General features: G+C 35.2%; 1 protein-coding gene across 1 annotated transcript in view; it reads right to left on the bottom strand.

The window, feature by feature from the left end:
- Window positions 1-26,832, bottom strand: part of LOC139121079 (OTU domain-containing protein 7B-like) — a 51,691-nt gene extending 24,859 nt beyond the window's left edge. Inside the window, exons 1-2 of the mRNA XM_070685703.1 lie at window positions 26,677-26,832; window positions 7,324-7,494 (exon numbers count right to left, since the gene is read on the bottom strand). Coding sequence (XP_070541804.1) covers window positions 7,324-7,414 — 91 coding nt within the window. The 5' untranslated portion in view covers window positions 7,415-7,494; window positions 26,677-26,832. The remainder of the gene's footprint in view (window positions 1-7,323; window positions 7,495-26,676) is intronic.
- Window positions 26,833-27,148: the final 316 nt, after the last annotated feature.

The raw sequence follows: 27,148 nt of genomic DNA, 5'->3' as shown, positions 1-27,148 counted from the left end.
TCAATCAGTGAGAGCATGTATCTGCATGTAGATTAGCACAGTTCAGCTGTTGTTAACTTGATGAAATTTGTACGCTTTCTGAATAATTAACAAGTCACCCAGGCCACAACTCTCTTTTGCTACCATAAATCTGAAAGTAGATTTGATGGTATTGACTGGTTCAACATTTTCTCTACTTAAAGTGATATGGTTTTTAACATATTAAATGTCATGAACAAAAACTACACATGGTTGAAAGATGAAAGAAATTTGAAACAGTGCAAATTAACACACATACGTGTAAATTGTAAATACCAATATTTCAAATAAAATATGACTGCTATTCTCAGCAGTAACTTGTAAATGTTACAATTAAAGATTCATATGAAAATGAATGAATCATGTTTTTGTTTTTTGTCTTGAAACAAAGACTCAAAAGCTGAAGTAATACCGATAAATGAAAACTATTGGATTTTGAGGACTTTCATTGGTTTTTCCAGGAAATATTTTATTTATCCTATTTTAAAACCTAGCCCAGAATTTAACTATTCAGCGATACATGTAGATCAGTTCCATGGTACACTGAAGTTGCTATTGGAATCAGAGGCATTGGAGAGAGTCAGGGATTGACTATACATATGACATACATTTACGTGTGTCATATCTTTAATAGGTATCTACTGGTATACATGTAGTATACAAAACAGAATTTACAGTAACAACTGTGCATCAAATGACCTACTTCAGACTTTAATGTTAGGGATGGAACATTAGATTTGGAAAGGAGTGGCCATAATATGGGAGAATTATGTGTATTGAAAATTGTTATCATATTTTGCACCTCACGAGACCTGATGCTTGTGCAAGATCACACAAATGCAATGTGTAATTAAATATTTTAAAATTTAAAAAAATCTCTATGTTAAAGAAATATCTCAATTTTTTGAGAGCATAAAAATATTTGAATATCCCTCAGAAGATGTAATGGTCTGACCCTATGCAGACAGTTGAGTCAACTTCATCAAGCTGACGCTGTTATTAACCTTACTGATAGGAATAATGTCACATTTTTATAAGATTTATTATGACAAAACCCATTTCAATCCAATCCGATCTTATTTTACCTAGCCTTATATTACATGATTGATTATTCGGTGGCACTGCGGTGGAAGAGAGTATAAAAAATCAAATTAGGCTCTAATATATTTATACTGCCATAAAGTTAACAATAATTGTAGTGTTACAGGACTCATGGGTCTGGGTCACTCACAGAGAACTGAAATCATGATGTATTCTGGGGCAACTTTTAGCTAGTGAGCCGATGGGTTGATTAAAATATGCAATGACTGTGTGCCAGGTAAATACTGCTTGGTGACAAGTTGATTGAAAGTTGTAATGTCTCCCTTGTTGTAATGTCTCACTTGTTGAGGTAAGGCTAACGTCTCACTCTGAGAGTTAGTAGCTGACTTTGAAACCTTCTCTCTACATCCCTCATCAATATAGCGACTCGTAACAAACCCAAATGTTTTGGTACAAGCCAAAGATATCTATGAACATACGCAAAAACAAATGGTCACACAGTTCAGGCTCCACAGTTGAAGGATTTCAACCAACATACATACATGTATACAGTACAGGTGATAGTATACATACAGTATATACATACATTTTCAAAAATAATGTTCTATACTGAAGCATTGGATATTTTATGAAGGATAGAATTATTAAATTATGATATTCTTTAGAGTAATAAAAACATTTAGGGCATCTTTTTCGCAGTCAAGTTCAGCATAAATCTTTGGAGTACATAATTATCACATCACTAATACTACATACATGTATACAGTACAATTTATGTTATCCACTTTATTTCAAAGTATACTGAAGTTGTGTCAACCACATTACCTGCCAACAACATACTCCAGAAGGCAAGAATAAACAAGTACGGTCCACATGACACAACTTATCTGGTCTGTAACCATGGCAACAGATGCACCATGTACAGATAAAGAAATTAGACAGTGCAGTTCATATGATAAACCCTGTCTGCATTTACAAAGGTAAACGGTTTTTCAGTTTGCAAAATGCTTCAATGTCACACTTATCACTGTGGTTGTTGAGGATCTGTTCCTACATGTAGAAGGTATACATGTTTTTCCCTTTGTGTGAAACTTGACTTTACAGGTAAACTTACAATGATAAAAGACCCCGCTACTACATAACGGTGACTGAATGCCACAAAAGCTTGGGTATGTAGGACCATAGACAGTAGGGTAGTAGTTGCTACTTGAGGACATCAATACAGAGCTATACTGACAATGCACCTTGTCAGTTCAGTGACCTCATCAAACAACAGTTGCCAAGTGGTAGAGTACAGTACAACCATGCCAATGAAGTATTTGATTTCCTATTGTGATATTCCAATTACCTGTGCCTTTGTTTGCACATTGCAGTATTTGACTGAATCCCTAACTGACCTACATTATCATACAATGCCAAAGTCAGGCAACGATGAACAGATTTTTAACACTTTCACCCCATGGCTTAATTCAATTGAAACTTGTTAAATTATGTCTGATATAGAAGTTCAATGAAGTTACTTTGTACACATTAATGAGAATTATATAGTAGGGCAAAGATGCTGAATAATTACAACAAAACATCTGGCATCGATTTGTGGATGAATTCATTCATTAGCCAGTCACTCAGCAGTTTCATTCAACAAACCTGATTTCACTGGACAGGAAATGCATGTCATTTATAAATTTAGATTTCATTAACTTGAGATTGGCAGAAGCCTTTCTTGTTCCACATCTCCCCCACGTCATAGAAAAGTTTCTTCGTTTGGGGAGAAACATTCAATTTTAGGGGGGCTGGAGGAAATGGGTATGGCAGCAATTTTTTTCCCGTCACTGTGGCAGCAAATTTTTTTTCTATTTATTGTCATTACTAGACATTAAGACATCAATGGATCATTTTTTCTTCTTCTTCTTCTTCACCTGCCAACAAATTTTTTTCCCTAGAAATCCTTCAGCCCCTCCCCCAAAATCAAATGGTTATCCCCTTATTCAAAAATGGTACGCATTTTGCCAATGGATGTCTAATGCTAGACCAGTATACCTCTGAGAACCAAAACAGCTGTTAACAAGCTTGTTTGGTCTCAGCAAACCCTTCAAGTCCTTGATATCGATAAGCACAATCTAAAATTAGCCTAACAATTTGTACTGCTCTACTTCACCACTATCTGAATGCTTGTTCACTGTATCTTTGACCTCTGACCTATGCAACCTTTGAACCACAAACAAATTTCAAAAATAACTCAAGAATGCTATCATTTGCCAATCTCACACCTCATGACAATATTTGCACTTCTTTATATAAAAACATAACATGTACATGTTAAAAATATATGTTATATTTGCAAATATATATATATATCTACTCTATTTCTGTGTGCATGTACATATATATACCGGTATATATATATATATATATATATATATATATATATATATATATATATATATATATATATTATATATATATATATATATATATATATTATATCTATCTCTATCTATCTATCTATCTATCTATCTATCTATCTATATATTATATATATATATATATATATATATATATATATATATATATATATATATATATATATATATATATATATATATATATATATATATATATATATATATATATATATTTCATGTACCGGTATATATGTACCTGTATATGTGTGTATGTATATGTTTTACCAACCCAAATTATTCCTTATGCATTCTACAATAAAAATAATAAATGAAACAAATACTGTAGTAGAGCAAAGCATCATGAAAATTGATAATCTTAAAAAGATGATCTCCAACCAATATAGATACCAAAGCGGCCAGTGAAGTTGTGTTTCTTGACTTGTTGATCAATATTACAGAAACATATGCAAATGAGGGGGCATAACCATAGAAAATGCTGATTCTGCTGATTCTGTATTTTTTCTGCTGAAAAAGCACAATGCTGATCAAGACTTAATAATATGTTGAAATTGAAGACAAGTACACAAACTGCTCCTGTGGGTATTAAAAGTACATGTACATACCACACTTACTGTACCATCCCCAATACCTCCAATGCTTTATTTTCTTGAACTTATATTGATTTATCTAGTTCTCCATGAGTGCACACATACACACAGCCACATAGTTGCACACACACACACCATTAATCTCCATCCTAACTCAAAATCACCATTTTTGAATGGCAGTCATTCAAATGCTATACCACCAAGAACATGAACGGATGTCAACTCAGGGGGTCTTACAATAATTATGACTTGAAATGACAGACATATTTATTGATATGAGATTGTAGAGGGCATTAATGGAAGTTTATCCTTGATGATTGCCTACTAAGGATCTTTAATTCATTCCTCAGTGGGTGTCAGCATGTCACAGGAAAAAAACCACACACAACAAGATCCATCTCAAGGACCTATGAAAAATCTTTTCAATTCCAAGCATGTCCGGAATCAATTGAATTACACCTCATCATTACAGACAAACAAGGACAAGGTAAATGTAATTATTTCTTCAAACAGGCAAGGATATTTGGCGACTTGATATTGATGACAATGTGTCCTTGAGAATAAAACAACACAGAATGAGGAGTAAATAGAAGAGAATGCGAAGTTTAATGCTTTGAAGATGACATGGTAAAAAACATTTGAAGATTTTTACAGTGAGCCAGGCAGATATCATGTGATGTTAACAAGGTATGAAAGAGAGACTCTGATAGAATTGGAAAGCTGAGACTAGCATTTTCATATTGGTACTTGTTTCCTTACAACCAACAAGCTTTTACTATCTATCATGGTGGACATGTAGGGTTTCCATGTAAGTTTGCATAACCTTGCAAGTCAGTTTAAAAATAATGACAGTTATGTAATGGATACCACAGGCAACTATTATCTTCCCTATGAAGAAAATCTTATGATAACAAGAAAAAAATTTTGTGTGAGCAGTCTTACAGTTCAAATACAGAGCCATAGAAACTGTAATTAAAGTCATAATTTTGAGCCATATTCAGAGTTTGCCTCTGATCTTCATATACTGACAAAACTGCTAGTTGGGTCTCATTGCTAGCAAGTAGATCTCACACAAAGATTTTGCAAAGTCACAGTCACCATGCAATTGTCCTATCACTCATCCACACCCACTTGGGAGCTGTTATATATAGACATTTCATCTATATACAGAATTCTTAGTTCAAATTCAATACAATGAGTATAATGTTAATTTAAAAGTCTAGCATGAGAATATTGTCCCAACTGTGAATTTCCATAATCACCTCTGATTGCATGGTTGAGGTTGAAGCATTAGTTTTACTGGGTAAACTTGAACCTGAGACAGGCTATGCAATGAGCATTCATATGAAATGACATTGGTACTTTAACCAAAAAACTACTTCTGATCAAGCAACAGTAAATTGCCGTGCTTGGTTGGTAAACTACACTATCATAACACGATGGCTGGAGAAATGACTGGAAAGGAAGACATTCAAACATTTGATTTCTTAAAATATACATGTGGCTTACCAACTCATTTGATATTATTTGCTCAGAGTGCCTCACCACCAAATTTTTTCAATCACAGTCTCTCTCTAGTCTTGAAATACATCAATATCTTGTAACGTAGATGTAAAGTCAGCTACCAATTAGTCCACAACTGCTGGTATAATTTTAGCACCCCTGACTCTAATCTCGTTCAGTGGTTTACAAATTAACCATATGTGATATCAGGTTTTGTCACATTGCTAGTTTACACATATCTTGTGTAGTGATCAAAGTGTTGGTATTCCATTTTTTCATGACATCGCTCAAGGAATGAGACAATATGTGTGAATGTGTGGGCGTATATCTCATATCTCATCTCCATGTCTCATAATTGACAAGATATTAAATATCTTTATGAATGCAATACATTTTTTATTAGACTCTGAAGAAACAATTAAATGAAAAGGTCAACAGCTGTACCTTTCAATGACATTTTCAGAATATATTATTTCTGGAAACTGCAAGACTTGTCTGTCGTCTGGCTATAACATGTGACATAAAATTAATATGCCATATATGTGTCTGTGTATAGTATGATAGTTTTTTCATGGCTTTCAGACCAGACAAGATGACCATGAATGTGTACCGTACAATCATGATCTTCTGCATAGAAAACCAATGATCAAGAATCTTACACTCCACCTACATTTATAGATGAGATGTATATACGGTACATGTATACATCTTACTTACTCAAAAATGCAAGTTTTATTCTATGATTCTGGTTTGTGTTTAAAAAGTATTGAAACTGCTTTAAATGTTGCAGCATTTGTATCGTAATGAGCTAGGGGACAGATATTCAGATGGTCAATGTTATTCTGGTTTACCACTTATGGGCGCTCAGTTTAAAGTTCTTGGAGTAACTAGTAAAAAAAATTCATTGTCTTAATTTTTTGAAAATAGAATATTGTCTTTTTCTTCATAGAGTTAACACAGGGATAGTGGCTATTTTTAATTTCAAATATCGGCAAATGTTAGGTAATTTGTTCCTCTAGTATCAAATGCACAGTGACCCCTGATTTTTGTTCTCCATTTGGTAACATACATGTAATGGTTGGAAGAGACCTTGAAGAAAGTTTGAGCAGAGGTTTAAGTCTTTCCTTTTCAACGCGCATATTAACTTAGTATTTTGATTCTGTGGCTGGAATATGACTTGATGCAACTACAACAAAGTCATTGATCTAAATAAATAATCACATGTATTATTTAAATACATAATAATATTATTAAATTATCATTATTATTTATTATATTATAGCTTTGTCAATATATTGTGGCCTCAGATGTTTTCTACATCTACAAATAACTGGTATTGGCAAAGCTATAAAATCATAGCAACAATGTACCCATCACGTCCACCCCGTAATGGACTCAAGCAAACTTTGCACTTCATATTGTTCTCAACTTTGCCTCATACATGTAAATTCATGAGTCGTGCAAAATTTGCTTTCTTCAATTATCGTCCTGCTGGGGGTACATTGCTTAACTAATCTTTAGTATCAAACATCTTATGTATTTCATATAATATGATGAGATTAGCTACAAGTATTGTGTTAGATCTCACTTTTTATAAATAGAATGATGATACTATTAATATGTAAAATGTATTCCAAAAGTTACAGATATATAAACAAGTACTTCTGCTTTAATTTTAAAAGAAAACAATTCAATGCAAATGAAGAATGAAACACACTGTCATGAAGGCAAGTTCAAGTTCAACCCACCTTCCAGTAGATCCCTGGCCAGTCCTGGATCCGCCTGGGTTTCATTGACAAAGTCCGAGAAGATGTCATCTTCTTGTGATCTGTGGGCCATAGCTCTAGGGTCTATGGTCACTGGTCAAGTAACAGATGACTTGAATCACACAAACTGGCCCCACATCACTGTAAGTCAGTCTGGAAAAAAAAGAAATACTGCCATCAGAATGGTGTGCATGATAGAACAAGGATGTCTGATATTGCTCCGTTGATTTTATTTATAGCGGTAAAATTCAGTCAACGGGAAATTCAGAACGCTGGTATCAGTAGGGCCATTTCTGTGTCAAGATTTAAGTGAACTATACATAGGTGAATTTACATCACAGACTGGACCACTTCATGGACCTGCAAAAACTAAATGAACATTGGACATTTTTAAAACACAGTGTGATAGAGGTAAAGATTTCCTCCAACATTCATGATGTACTTCGGATACACTCTTGGCAACTGTGGATCAATATGCTTAAAAGCACACTTAGTGTTTTAGCCTGAACAAAACATTAAAACAAAATCAATATGTCGCAGAGATGATATGTCTGTGCCATTCACTGTCCAGAATAACAAAAATCCTAATTGCTCATACACTGGTGAACAATTGGAATGTACCTTGAGTTTAAGCTATCCTTCAATGTGAAATTTTTTATGCAGTAACAGAGAAAAAAAAACACAGCATGGTGTTTAGAAATCAATAAAAGCTGAACAAACAATGCAGCATAGTTGTACTTGCATTGGGGAAATAATTCAATTTTGTGCTCAATTTAACACTTGGGAAATGCCAATTATTACACGAAGTTTGTATTAAAAACGCTGCCTTGTTACAGGTATGCCCGCTATTCTTAGTACATGTATCTCTTCAGGGCAAATCAAAATAACAGAAAGCATCCATAGGTATGTTATTTTGAGATAAGAAATTCAAACATATCTGTATCCCCAGATCTATCAATTGGTACAGAATGGAAAAAAGTTACATCATATTTTTTCAAGAGAAACTGAACAAAATCAAACAAAACAGAGAATAGAATGTCATGAATAAGACATTTGAAAAGTGATAGCTGTTTGGGTAGACTGCAGGAAATTGACAAGTAAACCTACTATGTTTGATTTGTTTCAGTTTCTACATTAATACCAGATGTACTGTGGTAAATTATACATAAATCATACAAACTGAAAGGAAAATCCTGATTGCAAAGAAAAAACAAATTCTGAAGATCAATATTTGATCACAATCATCAGCTGAAGGCCAATACAACCACAAGGCAGATCACTTAATCCGTGGAACTGAAAGTAATGATTTGAGAAACGGCTTGTACAATCAAACTCTGAAAGCAATCAAAGATGAGTCAAAGGAAATGTATTTTTATCTTGAATTTGACCTTGTGAGTTAAGCCATGGCTGTGAATATCATGTCCACTTTCACAAAAAAATTCAATAATTCTATTTCACCCACTGCACTAAATTACAAAGTACAGCATATTACTTTTATCTTTCAGAGAAATTTGAATATTGTGAAAAAACCTTAGGACTAAGAGTCTAAATTCCATGTTAACAAACATCCACACATTCCCATGACAATGTAGACAATACACTACCCATACAGTCACTGTCTGAACCAAATGCAATGTAGCGACCTCCAAGTAGCCATTTTTGATCTGAAAAAATTTGACACAGTTTTAAAACATCAATATAACTTTGTTCAGAAAATACACTGTCACAGCAATGTTGTTATAAAAATCTTGTCATTAAAATTATTGTGAAGATAATGCATGACAAGTATTGAAGAAAAATACTGTATTCAATGCATTTTAAGCCATGTCTTTTGATATCAAGCTTTAGCATTGTCCATTGCACAAACAGCTTTAATTACACTGGTATTAGCACAACAGATCTGGAATAATTGGTACCAACTGTATCTGTCTGCTGCTATGTATACCGGTAGCTTTGAACTTTTGATCACCGTATTATTTTTTAAATTTCATTTGCATATTTCTTACAGAACCATTTTCATCAGAGAAGAAGTCCACCGTCAGCTCATGATAAATCTATGAAATCACATATTGGGGCATTGGGATTTGAAGTTTTGATGCAAATAGACGTTACACAAATTTATCAGCTGTGCAATGTAGACACAGATGCAAGGTTGTACAAAGAAACCTCCTATGAAAGCTGAAGTGGTTAAAAAACTCCTTTGAGTAGAATCACAATTCTCATGGGATGACATCATGTATCATTATATTGTTAAAACAATCACCAATGCTAAACTTCGTATAGGCTAATCGGGAATTTTTCCTTTCAATTTTAGTTCAATCCCATCCGCGACTAAAAACTGCAGCATCAAAATCACTTTGGAGAATTGTGCTTCACAGCTAATATCGGAATAACTATATGTATTATCACTGAAAATCTATCCAAAGTTACAACTGCTGCAGTCTGTAGGTATCGATCAATACCACTGACAATTCACTATGCTGTCTTTTCTCATTTTGCCATTTCCTTAGACAGGGAATTCTGTGTGGACAGTCTTCTCAAATTTATTTTAAGTAGCTGATCATTAGACTACCGGTATATTGAAAATAAAATATAGGTTTACAGTGTTATAACAAAATCCGTAAAATGTCACTCAATATAAATTTACCATATTACTGTTTTCTGTGGTACATTAACTTAACTACATGAAATGTCATGTCCATATGGATATTAAAAAGCCATTAAAAAGTGATGGTAAAAGTTTTGTAGTAAATTATGATGAAATTTCTCTGTCTTTAAACCATCCTCTTGATGTTATGAATTTATTCACCACACGTTTGTATCCGAAATTACAGCCTTTGCATGTTATGCATCTAATTGGACCTGGTTTTGACCTTGACCTACCTTTGAACTGAAAGACATAATCGTAAATTCTACCCAACACTAAGCCCAGCTGTCTCTGCAGAATCAAACCTGGCATTCCTATAATCTCATCTGCCATGCTGTTTCCATCTGACAGAGAGAGTAAATTTCCATAGAAAGAGTAGAATTCCATGTTATTCAATAGTATGTTTATCATCTTTGATTTTTAAAAAAATGTTAATGAGAATATTCACCAATAATGATACAACAATGATTTTAAAATGCCAACTTGGATACTAAGACTTAAAAAGTCAAACATTTCACCAAAAAGGTGAAATCCTGTTCTGTTTGTTAAATTTTCTATATTATTGAACATAAATATTGAATGTTATTACAAAATTATGTACAATAAATGATTATTGTCCTCTAGTTTAATATTGAAGAGATTAAACTAATACATTTATGTTAGTGTATACATTGTATTATTCATTTTCTGTGGTTTGCCATTAAGAAAAGCATTAATAGCAAGCGTCAAATGAATTTCAGGTTATTATCTGTGACGTACCAGTACACATGTAGACGTTTGTAAAAAGTGAAAGAGAAGCCAGATGATGCAAACACTTTTAAAAAGGCTAATATTTATACTAGCTTTACAAACTAACATATACATGTACTATCAGAAATTGGAAACAGTTAACTTGAGTGACATTGTATTAGAGCACGATTTTCTTTGAATTTTATTTAAGCTAATATCAGCTGTGTAATTATAGCAGTGTACACTCTCAGCCAAATTCATGTGCCAATGGTTCAAAAAAGTTTTCTTTGATGCACGAAAATTTAACAATGTCATATAGCATGTACTGTGAGGAGTTGATCACAGTCCCTCCATCACAACGGAGGGATTGTAGAATTGGTCACATTCCATCCATCACAATGGAGGGACTGTAGAGTTGATCACTGTCCCTCCTTCATTACCAAGGGATTGTAGAGTTGATCACTGTCCCTCCTTCATTACCAAGGGATTGTAGAGTTGATCACAGTCCCTCCATCACAACGGAGGGATTGTAGAGTTGATCACTGTCCCTTCTTCACTACCAAGGGATTGCAGAGTTGATCACTGTCCCTCCTTCATTACCAAGGGATTGTAGAGTTGATCACTGTCCCTCCTTCATTACCAAGGGATTGTAGAGTTGATCACAGTCCCTCCATCACAACGGAGGGATTGTAGAGTTGATCACTGTCCCTTCTTCACTACCAAGGGATTGCAGAGTTGATCACTGTCCCTCTTCACTACCAAGGGATTGTAGAGTTGATCACAGTCCCTCCATCACAACGGAGGGATTGCTGAGTTGATTACTGTCCCTTCTTCACTACCAAGGGATTGCAGAGTTGATCACTGTCCCTTCTTCACTACCAAGGGATTGTAGAGTTGATCACAGTCCCTCCATCACAACGGAGGGATTGCTGAGTTGATCACTGTCCCTTCTTCACTACCAAGGGATTGTAGAGTTGATCACTGTCCCTCCTTCATTACCAAGGGATTGTAGAGTTGATCACAGTCCCTCCATCACAACGGAGGGATTGTAGAGTTGATCACTGTCCCTTCTTCACTACCAAGGGATTGCAGAGTTGATCACTGTCCCTCCTTCATTACCAAGGGATTGTAGAGTTGATCACTGTCCCTCCTTCATTACCAAGGGATTGTAGAGTTGATCACAGTCCCTCCATCACAACGGAGGGATTGTAGAGTTGATCACTGTCCCTTCTTCACTACCAAGGGATTGCAGAGTTGATCACTGTCCCTTCTTCACTACCAAGGGATTGCTGAGTTGATCACTGTCCCTTCTTCACTACCAAGGGATTGTAGAGTTGATCACTGTCCCTCCATCAAAACGGAGGAATTGTAGAGTTGATCACAGTCCCTCCATCACAACGGAGGGACTGTGAGGAGTTGATCACAGTCCCTCCATCACAACGGAGGGATTGTAGAATTGGTCACATTCCATCCATCACAATGGAGGGACTATGAGGAGTTGATCACTGTCCCTCCCTCACAACGGAGGGATTGTAGAATTGGTCACATTCCATCCATCACAACGGAGGGACTGTGAGGAGTTGATCACTGTCCCTCCTTCACTACCAAGGGATTGTAGAGTTGATCACAGGCCCTCCCACACAACGGAGTGACTATGGAGTTGATCACAGTCCCTCCTTCACAACGGAGGGACTATGGAGTTGATCACAGTCCCTCCTTCACAACGGAGGGACTGTGAGGAGTTGATCACAGTCCCTCCATCACAACGGAGGGACTGTGGGCTGATGCAAAGAAATTTTCAGAAACTCCTACGTTGACTCAGAGTTCAGGGATGTCATCAGCTAGAGGACACACTGCCGAGGAGTTTGTGTTTTAATTTGTCTGTTAGAAACTATCCCCAGGTTCACATCCTTCATTAAAGGTATATCTCACTGGTATACATGTAGAGGCTGATGCATGCCAAAGGAAGAGAATGCAACAAGCTAATAGAGATAATGATACACTTCAGTATTGAGTACGCTGTCTGTAACAGGGTCATCAAAGGCAATGCATACAGACTTCTGGCAATATTGTATGGTACGCCATACTACAGGTTGTAATTGCAGGGTACAGACTCTCCTGGATGTTCTTATAATTGAGTACAAATTGCTCAGAGCATGAGTGCAGCTTTAATAATGTTAGTTTTGCAGTTCCATTGGTGACTGTCGTAGCAGTGGTGACACTGATAGTGATAATGACCATGATCAAAATACATAACACAGCGTTTTTTGTTCAAAATCAATTTTTTCAAAGACTCATTTAATTTTCATTACTTGATTATCCCAAAGTTAAAATATTGGTCGGGTTCATCCTTCAGTAAAAATCGAAGGTTGACTGAGAAGTAAGAATAAATTCATACAAATACCGGTATATGCAAATCACCCAATTTCGTAGCTTCTATTTCTCCTGTGTTAACACTTCACGAAAAATTGAACGTCACTCTGGCTGGATTTAAGTTTTTAAAATTTTCACATCATGTTCTTTAAGTACAGTAACTATATTGTTTGGCAATAAAGTTTTTACAGTTTGGAAGAGAGTCATTAAAATGTTTCTTACCATGATTTTAAGCACATTTTTGAATGTCAGTCTTTCAATCTCTTCAATTGAAGAATGAGAAAAGAAAATGTAAAACAAAATTGTCATTTTTTTCTATATACCCTAGTTTCACATGACATATTAAATTTCATCGAGAAGTATCAAGTTTTTTACTTAAATTAAATTTTATCATTAATATGAAAATTGAGGTTTTCTACCCCAAATGTGTATCCCCTTCATCCTTTCAGTAAACTGTTGCTACCATACAAAACTTTAGATTCTCAGCTTTTTGAAAATATATAATATTTACATCCTTTGTGTTTGCTAATGTGTCATATCAAACTCAGATTAGTCATGTACATATCAGTCCTGCGATGTGTTACAGGATGGGTCCAATAAAATGTTCATATCATGCATATCATCTTCAATAATATCTTATCTTCTAATATCTAACATCTAAGTGTCCCCTTGATACTTCTAAACCCTATACAGATATAGCGTTATAACTTTTATATGGGTTGCTTTCTGGTATATTGCCATGTGCATTAGGGCTCTACAAACGACATATCAGACAAAACACAAGCGAGTCCATAAACCATTGCTTCATTCACATAATTTGTAAATGGCAATATTTTGCCCATTATTGAACACCTTCCAAGGTTAACTGTTTATCCAGTATCATCCCCAGATACTCTAAAGACACTTTTCAAATTTAAATAACCACAATGAACCTACAGACTGAAAGATTCTTCAGTGTGCAGTTATTTCAGCACTCTGTGACCTAGGGTTGGAGGTCGAAGAGCACCGGAATGCCAGCAGACGGATGAATCTTTCAGTCTGAAGTGAACTGGTGGTTCAAGCAAACACTGAAATTTGCAGTAAAGTGATAAATTTTTACACTTTGCTAACGACGGAAAACTAGATTTTACACTCTCCTACATTGAGCACGCTAGGAAACACGGGCAAACACTGCACACCTAATTTGCATATCTTTCGGGACGGGGCACACTGGTTACAATTCAGAATGTTGGGTGACCAAACCTTGTTACAGAAATATATATATATAAAATGTGTGTGTCACTTTATTTTTCATGCAAGCATACCGGTATTATCCATTGAAAAGTTAAAGCAATTCACATTAACCAAACCTGCTATTTTTCAAAAGTTAAGTTTCAAATTGTGGTTACAACCATAACAAATATTTCCAAAAAAATATATTTTTAAAAAGTCAAATTTGGAATCATAGTTACAATCATAACAAACAGTTGGGACAGGTCTCCATACCAGCTATTCTATCTACTTTTGCTAATGAAGTATGGCTGACCAGGCTGTACATGTGTATGCCCATTTGAGAAAGTACTGTCCATTCTGACTATCATGTATTCTGTATATTCAATTCACAATGGCATACAGTGAAGGGAACATCATGCCATAACATCACTGTACACAGTTAGCATGTATCCCATTGGACATCAAAGTCAGGCTATGTGGGTGAAACATGCATATACTCGTACAGTGTGTACTCCAAGGAGTCACATGATGATCCAGTTGAACTGCATCTTTGAAGCTGGGTAACTCTGATTCATAGTGTCTGTCAAGTAGCATTGTCAGATGCACTGATGTGTGAAGTGAATTTGTGTTCTGCAATTACCAATAATGTCATAGCATATGTAGCGTGGTGTCCAATCAAAGACCTCCGGTACTTTCATCAAGTAATTCATGCGAAACCTTCATTCTTCCTTGACCTTGCAATCTTTTAGTTTGTACCAAAGCTTGCAGAAATATTGAAACAGAGAGTACATCCTTTTAGGGATTGCTCTTTAGGGTGTTTTGTATTCACTCTGGCATCAGTGATTTCTGGCACACTTTTCAGATCCCTTCAGTCATTGTATACCCTACAGAAGTATATATATATATTAAATTTTAATTTATTTATTTATTTTCAACATAAACTGAAAAAAGACGTGGAGAAAGTATACCTCCTTGTCTCACACCATTACATGTTTTAAACTGTTTAGATAAAACTGAACCCCATCTTACAGCAAATTCTTGATGCCTATACCAATAAACCAACATACGAACTATAAAATTCGGAATACCTCTATCAATCAATTTGCGAAAAAGTGTCCAATGGTTCACTTTATCGAAAAAAAGTGTCCAATGGTTCACTTTATATATAAATATATATATATATATATATATATATATATATATATATATATATATATATATATATATATATATATATATATATATATATATATGACAGTGTACAGCCCCTCTGATGGACATATCACAGAAGATGTGTTGATTTGAACAGGCATGTGAACACTGTACTTGGATATTGTACAAAAAGGTTACTTACAGGCAAATGGATGGTACATTTTAAATTCAAGACACACTGCCGTCAGATGATTATGATCCTCATTTGAAAGTGAGTGTCTACTCAATGATTGCTTTGGCTGAAATTCAGTCTATCAGGCCTTCCTCATGGGAATGCCAAACACAGTCACAGTGGGCCATGTGCCAGGACAAAAAGGGAAGAAAATATCCACAACACAGACAACAGGAAGAGGAAATATTCAATGACAGACAGACTACATCTGTGTCTGCAAACATGTTGATAGATGGACATTTTATATATGATATTAAAAAGTGAAAGAGAAACAAGGCTTTCATTATTCAAATATGCCAACCTTCAACAAATGTTTTTCATTTTCTCTACAGCCTTATCGTAAGGCTCCATAAAGCCAGGAATTAGGTGTAAATGACATTTTTTCACATCCAGTAAATATTCAACCGATATTTCATGTATTCTTGCGACAGGTGCCACATGAATTTTGTTGCTTCAAAATTGCCTTGGAATGAAAATGATGAATTCTGCTGCCAAAGCACAAACACACCAGGTCAGGACATTCCAGTATTGGATATTATCACCAACCCCCGAGTGGTTCTGTTGAATCCCTGCATTACAAGACACTCACATGGGAATAAACCTGTGTCTGTAATCAGATCAAACATCATTCAACTTCCATGGTGCCTGAAGTTCAAATAAAAAAGAATATTATATTTTACAAACTGACACAGACTGAGAAAATGGATTTTTATCACATCAATATGGTGCTCATTTTTTTCTGGAAATTATTATGAATGATGCTGATGGTTGTGTATTTATCGCAAGCATCCTGTTAGTTTACAGTTTCCTTATCAAGAATTTTATTTTTTCCCTTTTTACACTTGGCGAAAATGGTTTGTTTTCACAAGATGACTTGCTTTTGAGAGCATTATAAAGCAGATTCACTTTTTATTTCTTCCAACAGGATAGCAGTAAGAGCTGCAATGGTTACTTAGAAGCAGATGCTCTGGTCAGTCTACTCTGCTTAACTGTGGATTAAAGCTGGGCACTACCGCACAGCAATGTGAATACACCTTTCAAAATGTTAGGTCATTGAACTTGATTTTGAGAAAAACCTGTCAATATATTTTTCCGTGAGTATTATGCCCAGTGTATTATTATGAAAATGTTTACTTGCTTCACTGTGTCTCTGTTTAAAATGTTGTTCTGTTACGGTCTTTTTCAATTAACATTGTGTGAGTCTGAGGGATTTTTTCAAGTGCACACTATATAAACTCAAGGAATAAATTTCAGGAAACTCTGTCACCTCGATGGTTAAGTGATCACCAAGGGCAACTCACTTCCATGTGGGCCAGAGAATGAGAAACGTGAAAGGAAACGTTTGATATTGATAAAAAAAACGATTTTTATGAAAAAGAGTTGCAAATTCGAATTCTATTCATGATCTCTATTGAAACTTTTAAAATTTTGATGACACTTCTGAAATGAATAAAAAAAATAATATTAAAGGGAAGTGATTAGGCATTTCCCAAGAGAATTGTTCAACACATGCTATACCAGAGGTTAATCTATAAAATAGACCTGGTACCAATGTAAAACCAATGGTTTTAGTGAAAAGTTAGTGCTGGATGTTAGTGTGTTTCCTTTCTTGAAACTGAAGTATTCCTTGAAAATAAACTATGGAAACTCAGTTATCATATGGTATTTTTCAAAAAATTTTAAAGAATAATTAAAAATTCTTGTAGGTGCATGAGCTGTATTGTCTGATCTAAACAATCAGTGAATTACAATTCTCTTTCCTCTGCTTACATTCTCTGTGTTGACATTTTCAAGTACTTAGAATGATCTAACAACAAACGTGAAACCACCTGGATTGTTCCAATGTTTAGTGTGAGTTGACACATCATTGATGTGTGTTGTAACACTGGGTGTTAACAAACAGGCAAGTGTAAAAGGCATACTCTCTGTAAAACTTTATGAAAGTAGAGTAAACATTTAACCATGTATGATATGTGCGATCTGGAATATTTGTGGAAATCAATCCCTTACAACCTACCAACATACTCAGAACCCCTTCACCACCATGCAATTGGCACAACCCTATTCTACCACTATGCAATTGGTACAACCCTATTGTTTTCTATAGCAAAGTTGGACCTCTGAACAGGGATATGGGCAAGAAAGGTTTAATGTGAACTGTACCACAATACAACATTTGCTTTGTTGCTCATACTTATAATAAACTCTGTGCTGGGTGACGTTATCTTTTTGACATCTGTCTGGAAATACTGGTACAAAAATATCAAGTACCGTACATGTCAGAATGTTCACGAAACGAAATCTACATGCAGTCGTCTAGAAGTACTGTACACCACCTCTGAAATACTGACTCAGGACACTGTTTAGGGTTTCTTTAAAGCTTTTCCTGCCAGACAGTATTTAGACTATTACTTCCCCATCAGCCAAGTCAGTAAAAAGCGGTATTGCGCCAAAACATGACGTATTTTCACCCACTTGGCTTGGTATGTTATAGCATCTTTAGTCCAAAAAAATCAAGTTTACAGTATTTATGTTTTCAACAGCCTTCAAATGTACAGTATTATGTTAAAATACACCATATGGAATATGTTGTGTTTCATTAATTTTAACCATCTTGACCTGGTGGTGGAATATGGACTGGCAGGAAAAGGGTTAAAGCTGTATCTTGTGTTTTATTTTGTGAAAATGGGCAAAATCACATGTAAACCTAAAAACAATGACGGGTTTAGAAATAGAAGAGAGTCATCAATGTTTAATAAATGCAAGAATTTTGGGATTTTCACAGTTCATATTACACTCATATGTACAGACACAGTGAATTTAGCAATTGATGGGAATCAATGGCAAATGTCCACTGGTTCTTCAGATTCAGGGATCAGCAACTTGAATCCCACTCAGTCCAAATCAAACACAACAATCAAATGGGGTCTGAGACGTCACATCACTCGATTTGCTCATCACAATACCCTCTGGGTAAAATTCATGCACCACTGATGCCAAAATGTTCTCTTTGAATCAGATGAAATCAAGTGAAATTGCACAGATTGGCTAAAACAAATTTCACAAACCTAAAAGTAAATCAAAGATGTTGTAGGCTGGAGGGCACAATTTATTTGTGTCATCCAATAAAAGAATACAAGAGAAACAAGCTGAACTGGCAAATGTTGATGCAGAGCTCCAATAAAAGTGCTTGCTTGTAAAAATCAAAATAAAATTTCCTTTTCATGCAAAGTTTATCATTGTAAAGTGTTGTATCTCATGATTAGATAGGGTTATTAGCAAGACACAATACGGTACATTTGACAGCCATACACCAGTCTCTAATAACCAACACCATAATAATCAAACATGATCACCTGCTACTGACAATTACACCATACTTCTACTATAGGTATTCTCTTGCAATTATGCACAATATCTGGGACATAAATATTGACATGATGGGATTTTAATCTAATTTGACCATGTTGTAATAAATCATAATTGCACACAATCTTGGTAATGATATTATATGAGGTTTAACTTTCCAATTAATCCGGAAACTCAGCTAGATGAGTAATGTAACAGAATCCATCTACAAATGTAACACAGAATTACAGCTTCCTCAGATCAGAGTATGATTCACCTCAGGGCAAGTACGCTACTTTCAGAGGCATAGAAACTACATTCTAACGCACAGCAATGCAAAGAGACAATGCAGACTTCAATATTTCTATTTTAAAATGTACAAAATATGATTGATAGATCCACATTTGCAAGTTGTTTGAAGAGATACTGTGTGTCATACCAACATGTCTAGGACGCTACATGGAAAGGGTATCAATAGATATGACATCATTTATAACATGCCAGAGGTGCTATGGCACCAGACTACCGGTACATGATGTACTGCTTGTATTTCACTTGTCAGGCAGCTTCCAATAAATAAATATCTGCATATATCGGCAGATCTGGGTTTCACACAGCTTGTTAGCAATTGTTTCCATGTTACAGTATGGTGGATTATGTTTATAAAAGTATTCTAATTTGTATAACTGAAAAAAATGTGAGGAATGTCAAAATGGCAGTATATGAATCTAGTGACGATGCAGAATTTATGTATAGAAGACAGAAAAATACAGAAAAATTCATCAAGGAGGTCTGTTACGGCTTCTGGAGGAAATCCTATAATTTGATCTGTGACATCTTAGACTTCCCTTGGACGCCAGACAGATGGTTAATAATGAAAAAGAGAAAAAAGATGGTTTATATTTCAAGGTTACAAGACAGTCTGCAGATTTTTAGCATTGTCGTGATACATGTATAGATGGGTGTGTCGGCCTAGACTTGACCAAGCCTGCCAATGCAAATCAACGTCACACTCATAGCTTAAAATAGTGTTACAAGCCAATGCAAAAGGAATTCTGATATAGACAGTAGAGAAACTGCCCATTTGTCACTGATGGTACTGGTAACCGGCAAATGCAAGTTTATGTGGAACAGGAAGAACACACCACAAAACCTGGTTGCTATACTATATACAAGTCAGGTTGAATTTTATTGAGCAAGTCTTCATGTATGTCCCTCCTCAATGATTTAAATTCAAGATTAAACAACATTGCTCCATAAGATATATCAACAAGCCTATTATTACTTGGCATTTGGTGGCCTACAATACATGTAATTGCAGTGTCCAAGTTTGATAGATACCAGATGATTAAACCACATGGAAGTAAGCAAGGAAGTTGAGGGTTAAAAGACTTAGTATAAAGTTATGGAATTTATTCAGCAAGGAATGAACTGCTATCACCTTTGAGGGAAAAATGTCAACATATTATACACAATCTTTTGAAACTTTTCACAGATTTTTCCCACATGAGGACTCTATCACTAGATACCTGGATTATTTTGCCCCAGGAAGTATTGCCCTATACCTAAAGCTTCAAAACTTGCTGTGTCATTGAATTAATTTTTTCAAATATTGAAAACTTTCAACTGATTACAAACACATTATACACGACGTGCAGAAGAGACTTCGACCATACTAATATAATGCTAGACATTGGCACCATTCTCCAATCACATAACAGACACATTTCACATTATGGTGACGTCTAATTACATTAAGTGTGTAACAGACCTGATAATTGATCATACGTACACCCATGATGATATACTGAACAAATTTCCTGATAATGTAGATTGAAAGTATAATGTGAAACAAGCAAGCACTAACATTAAATTAAATAGGTGATTTAATGCTGGTGTGCAGATGGTCTTACCCATTTATGGATTTTTTTATTCTTAAACATTCACTCAAAAATGCCCCGGATTGGCATTAACTAAGGTGTTAAGAAGATTATGAGGTGTTTCTGTCTTTTGCTCTCCTTTGCAATTGCAATTGTTAAATGAATTTAACAAATATGTTGCTAGATTTTTATATTAAGTCCAAAATGGGTGTAAGGGACAATGTGCCTTAGGGACAAACATTCAGGCTATCAACATAAATAATATTCTTTTGGTCTACAACTTGTGGGGACTCATTTTGAAGATATTGGAGTAACTAATGTTTTCATCAGCTTATTTTGTGAAAATACAAAATTTGTTTTTTTCCCAATAGAGTTAATATGGATGGCGGCCATTTTGAATTTCAAATTACTGTAATTTGTTTCTCTGGTACCAAATTTTGCTTGGTGACCCTTGATTTTTATTCTTGATTTTGAAAGGGAATAATTTAGTCTGCTCGAGGAAAATTTGAACTTAAGTTTAAGTCTGCAATTTCAAGGTATGAACTACCTTAACACAAGAATGTATTGCAGTGAGTCATACAACAAAGTTCCACTGTTTGTACATTTGAAGTTGTATGAATGTACACTTCTTAGATATGCTTATGTGGCTCTTTTAGTCATTTGATAGAAGGCTGGTTTACCTATTTATAGTAATGAATATATAATCATAATCAAAAACAAAACACTTATTCAGTTGAAATATTATTTGTAGTAAGTTCAATCATACTGGTTTTGGGGTTGAGGCAATACTAAATGCTAATTAGGGACTACATCAGAGATATTTTAAGTCTGTGCCAGACTTACCGTATAATGAATGATAATATGAAGATATGACTTTGGTGTTCAAAAACCTATCGTATTACACATCATTTGTGTTGAAATTCCTAGACTGGGGGAAAAGCTAAATATCTCTGGCTTTCCTATCTATTACAGTAAAGTTTACTGTACTGTATAAACCAGAAAATTACACAGACCCATAATACACAACAGGTGTGCACTGAGTTGAAGGTTGAGTTTTTAATCCAGAGGAACTTCATACTCATTATGATCTGGTTTGATAATGTTATACATTTGAAGGTGATGTCAATCTACTACAATAGTAAACTTTTGTATTTTGAATTGCACAGCTAGAAAGACATTCCCAGAATGTAGACCTGCAAGGTGAACAATAATGTGAATTAGCCTACATGTCTGTACGTATTGAATGATTGAGGACCTAGCCGGTGAATTTTTTGACAAATTCAGCCTCTGACAGAAGCTGCTAATGATTTTGGCCGGTAGGTGAAATAAAATGAGACCGCACGGACAATAGAAAGTATGGACAAACAGGACCATCATAATGCCTGTGTCAAAGACGTATGATGTAACACACACAATGTGAATACAGGAAAATAGTGTTCACCACTTACTTCTGGGTACAGGCACTGTACACATTCTGAATTGCATTTTCAGTTACTCAATGATGTCATATGTTTCAATGAAAAATTCAAGGAATGAAAGCATTACTACAGTTATCATACATTTACATGGTGTGGACTTTGATGTTTACACAATCATCAATGTCCAAATATACATCCTCATCAATTGTCATTTTTTCCTTGAAGTTCCTCATTTGTGACAAAAATAGAATTGCCCCAGGTTTTCTGGACAACTCTCAGGTGTAAAAAAATTAACTGATCCTATAGGATCCTAGGTTTTGCACCCAAATCCATGTGATATCTCCTTATTGGCAAAATTGAATGAATAATAAGGCTAATCTTTATATTTATCAGAAAGCTTAGGCATATCCAGTCTTCCCCTTTTCCCATATTACAAAAGTCTATATACAGGTGGTTACAATGTCAAAATAGCAAGGCTGGAGAGCAGACTTGTTTGTCAACGCTATCATCGAAAACACACTTTCACCTTTCAACAAAGCTACGACTTCCAGTGTTACTGTGAGTGTGCAGTTTGTATTAAAAAGCCAACATAAGGCACCTTCATTCTCTGAGAAAATCTTACCATTGATCAACTTTGAAAAGTAATCTACCTGATTTTACAAAGCATTTTTAGTACATATATCCACATCAATTTTATTTTTTTCTGTACAGGTCCTGTATTCAGAAAATTGCGATTTGTGTCTCAAATGCGAATCTTCAAAGCATTTGCTTTCACGTACAAAACTTGTTTTGAATTTCATTCATGACTATCATAAATGTCACAAAAAGGTCTTGACATGAAAATCTATGTGACGACACAGCACGTATCTAAAAGCATAGTGAGAAACCCTATCCCTGTAAAACACCTACTTCACAACAGGAACATTTTTAATATGAGATATCATGTTACAATGACCTCACATTACCTTCAGGCAATAGCAATGGAAACCTGCTATGTAAATACCAGACACACATATTCTAATTTCATTTCGAGCATAATCTGAAATGACAGGTTTAACTTCATATTTCTCTGAGATTAATCTGGAGGGATTTTAGCGTTCAACTCTTCACATATTAAATGTTTCCCGTTTCATGTCAAATTCTGTGGCATTTTTTACATACATTTAAGTATTACAAAAATCTGCCTATCAAGGGGAAATACATGTTACCAGATGTGTTCATAGTAGTATTTTACATAAAAAACCCGCAGGCCCTGAGAAGATTTTGAGACAACTTCTTTCATTTGCTCTCAACATGACATCTTTCTACACAGTACCCAGCAGCTCTCCTGTCTTCTACAATGTTTTTTCCATCACAGCCTATACATTTTTCAATTTCACTCATTCTGATCATCTGAATTCCTGCTACATGTACGTGCTGAGCAAAAGCCAGACATCCCAAGCACCGATGGCTCTATCAGACATTTCCAACCAAACCTAAATGTTGACTAGTGAGATGATAAAATCAGACATGACATAGATAACAGAGACCCTTTCATTATGCATGTCTACTCCAGTCTCTAGGCTATGTTAGCTGTGTAATGATGGTATGACATCATCTATAACCTAAATGATATCATTCTGTAACGGCAGATGGCCAAAACTAAACTCACAGCTGCTGAGGTGATAAACCTCTTAATTACATCTTTGTCTGTATTTTTTTGCTCCCCTAAACAGTCGCAATAACATTTTCCTGGCTTTATTGATAATCAAAAAGGATTTAAAACCATTTTTTTTTTCAATCTTAAATTAAAGTTTCAAAAATACGCTTACAACTCATTTAACTGCCATTCAATGATTTCTGAATTGCAGCTGTTCAATCAATCAATCAATCAATACTTTATTCATCCTAACACTGGGCAATTAAAATGGTGACTGAAGAAAATTTACACGCACGAACGAGAAATCTACAAAAGAGAAATAAATAAAAACAAACAACAGACAGACACTGGATTAAAAGGCTTGACATCATTTCTTTTCATAAAAAAAGCCGCACTGTGGTTTGAATAAAAGAATGTCTGTGCCTATTTGACCTGCAAGCAAGGGACTGAAAACGCGGACCGGAAGGAAGTAAAACAAACACTCTGAAGAGAAAACGTGGGTTTTACATGTTAATTGTCTACTAAAGTCACAAAAGACTGTATCTGAGACTATAAACTGTGTAATATTTGCTACAAGTTTCCAGTTTTTGTTCCTTGTTCTTCCATGCAGCTTTCATTTGAAACCAAACAATGACTGGAGTGTTTCACAGGCAAGTACAATGCAAACATAACAATAAAGCAGCTCTAGCATGGTTGAAAACTTGACACTGGTGGTAAGAAAACTCTAATAAAGTACTGTTCCACAAAACAAGTTTTTCAAAGACCCTTGAATAAAATTCTTTCTTTGCTTCCATCAAATTTTCCTCAAACCTACCCTCCTGCCAGGTAAAAAAACAAACACAGAAATAAAACACCATGTAAATATCATAATAATATGTTCACTATTTTTTTATGTATTTCTAAAAGGGGGGACTTGACAGTTCCACAAGAAATATCATAATCAGATACATCAAAAGAGATGTTTGTTTCTCATCATTTTGCGTGAAACCCTGACCAACCACCTACATCAAACAACAGATTTTCTAAAAGATGCCTAAAGTAACATACAGGAGATAAATTATTATTTGTTTTATCACGCTTTATTGCTATAAACATATTTAATCTTCCTTATTGGCTTCCTGAATTTCACAGTTATGTCATACACACAAGAGCACACACTAAATCATATTTGCACAAGTTCCAATTGATGATACTTACAAAGATTGACAGTGCATAATTTCTCAAAATACAGTTAAATTAATGTTACATTCCTCAAGATTAACTCAATTTTCAAACTTTATTCACGATTAAATCCACCTATTTTTCACGAGTTTTGGTGTTTTTGTTTTCAACATCTTAAGTTTCACATCAGACACTCATTAATTGGTACTTTCTTCTGACAGATTTCCTTTGTAAGAGTATCTTGTCTTTGCTGATCGAGTTTCAATACTGTGTGCTCTGTCTTAACTTAATAAGTTACAGTTGTGCGATATCATTACAACATATAGTTCATTACGCAGAGATGCAGAACTGGAATTTACATAATCCAGTGTAACTTGATCATTCGATTAAATTACAGGGACAAAACACTGTACTTTCTCATTCTTTGGCAGCACCATAACTTTATCCTGTGGGATTAAAATCACTAAAAGTAAAGAAATATGTCTCCCTAGTATTTTGCTTAAGTCAGAATTTTGGATTCAACTTATGCATGTAGATCAAATTACCAGTTGCTCAAAAAATAAGTGAATGATTTATAACATTAAATTTGAAATTATACCTGAATTGAGTGATATAATCAGGGTTATTGACAAAAACGACAGTAACCCTAATATTATGTAGAAAATCACTTGTGAGTGAGGTAGGTAGGTAGGTACGTAGATAACATACCAACGTACCCCACACAGGGGGCGGGGTACCCACCGGTATTGTACATAATAACCCATGGTCATACTCTTATGATGAAGCGAAAGTACATAACTTGGACTGTTGTGACACTGACAACGTCGCAAAAGTTACACGTAAATGACTAAATCAGCTGAAAATCACATAAGCCTGGAACAACGGCATTTCCATGCCCATCCTCTAGCAACGAATAATCGAGATTGGTAAAATACTCATTCGGAAACTCGGACGGAAGGTAGTTTTCAGAAAAAGTTTGGTCAGAAAGTCAGTTTTGCAGCTTGCTGCAGTTCATGGTTTTGGTGACAGAATGTCATCTTTTATTTTCACTCAGAGTTACAAAAAGGGCGAGACCGAAAAGAATCGGTAACATTATAACTTTGGTAAGAGACAGTGAAAAAGTGAGTGTTACAGTCTTGGATATCTGATATCTCCGCAACTACCTCAATAGGTAATATCTCTACCTCAATGTTTTGAATAACCGTGACGGTAGGAAGGGAACCGTTCCACTGAATGTGCCAGCTGCACGCACAGGCAAAATTTAGCAACACTGGACGTTGGCGATGGCATGGCGCTCTCCTACGTCAGAAGAGATTATTACAATTTCGACGAGAGTGTGATATCGCAAAATTCGACTCATGATAGGGGCTAAGGTTTGTGTAACTTTGCAATAAAAAACATTAATGCCGTAGTAATGGAACTGCGATCGTTACAATATTTACATCATGCGGGAATGAACCCGAAACACAGAAGGATAGACTAACTTCGATCACTGTACAACGAACGTATGGATACCGGCAATTTCACTTTAAAGACTTACTTACCGTAATATGGCAATATTTATCCAATCCTTCCGACATTGAAATATAGAGATAGACAGCAACACGCGACAGTTATTAGGAAGTGACTGGACACTGCACTATACCGACCTCGATACGTACGAAACCTGTCGGTTCAAAATGGATTTCTACACTTTGAGCATGCGCACTGCATACGATGACGTCACCCGGGATCGCCCTCAAACACCAATGCCACAAGGTGGGCGAAAGAATGTAAACAAAAAGCTTTATGAACGTGAGTGGGTGACTGGCACGGCTGGGCGGGCACTTACTCATCTACCACACGTAGTTGATACTAGTTGAAATACCTAAGAACAATAAAGACAGACTGAATACAGCTTACCAATTGACCATTTTTGGAAATGTATCATTTTATAAATATTTTTCCGTATGATTTTATTTGATTGCAGAACCGTGACCGATTCCCAGTAGTGTTTACTCACATTGCTTTGTTTTT

Source organism: Ptychodera flava, chromosome 21 (genome assembly GCF_041260155.1).
Source record: "Ptychodera flava strain L36383 chromosome 21, AS_Pfla_20210202, whole genome shotgun sequence".
NCBI lineage: Eukaryota > Metazoa > Hemichordata > Enteropneusta > Ptychoderidae > Ptychodera > Ptychodera flava.
The sequence above is the reverse complement of the archived record's forward strand: the minus strand, read 5'-3'. Positions and strand labels throughout refer to the sequence as shown.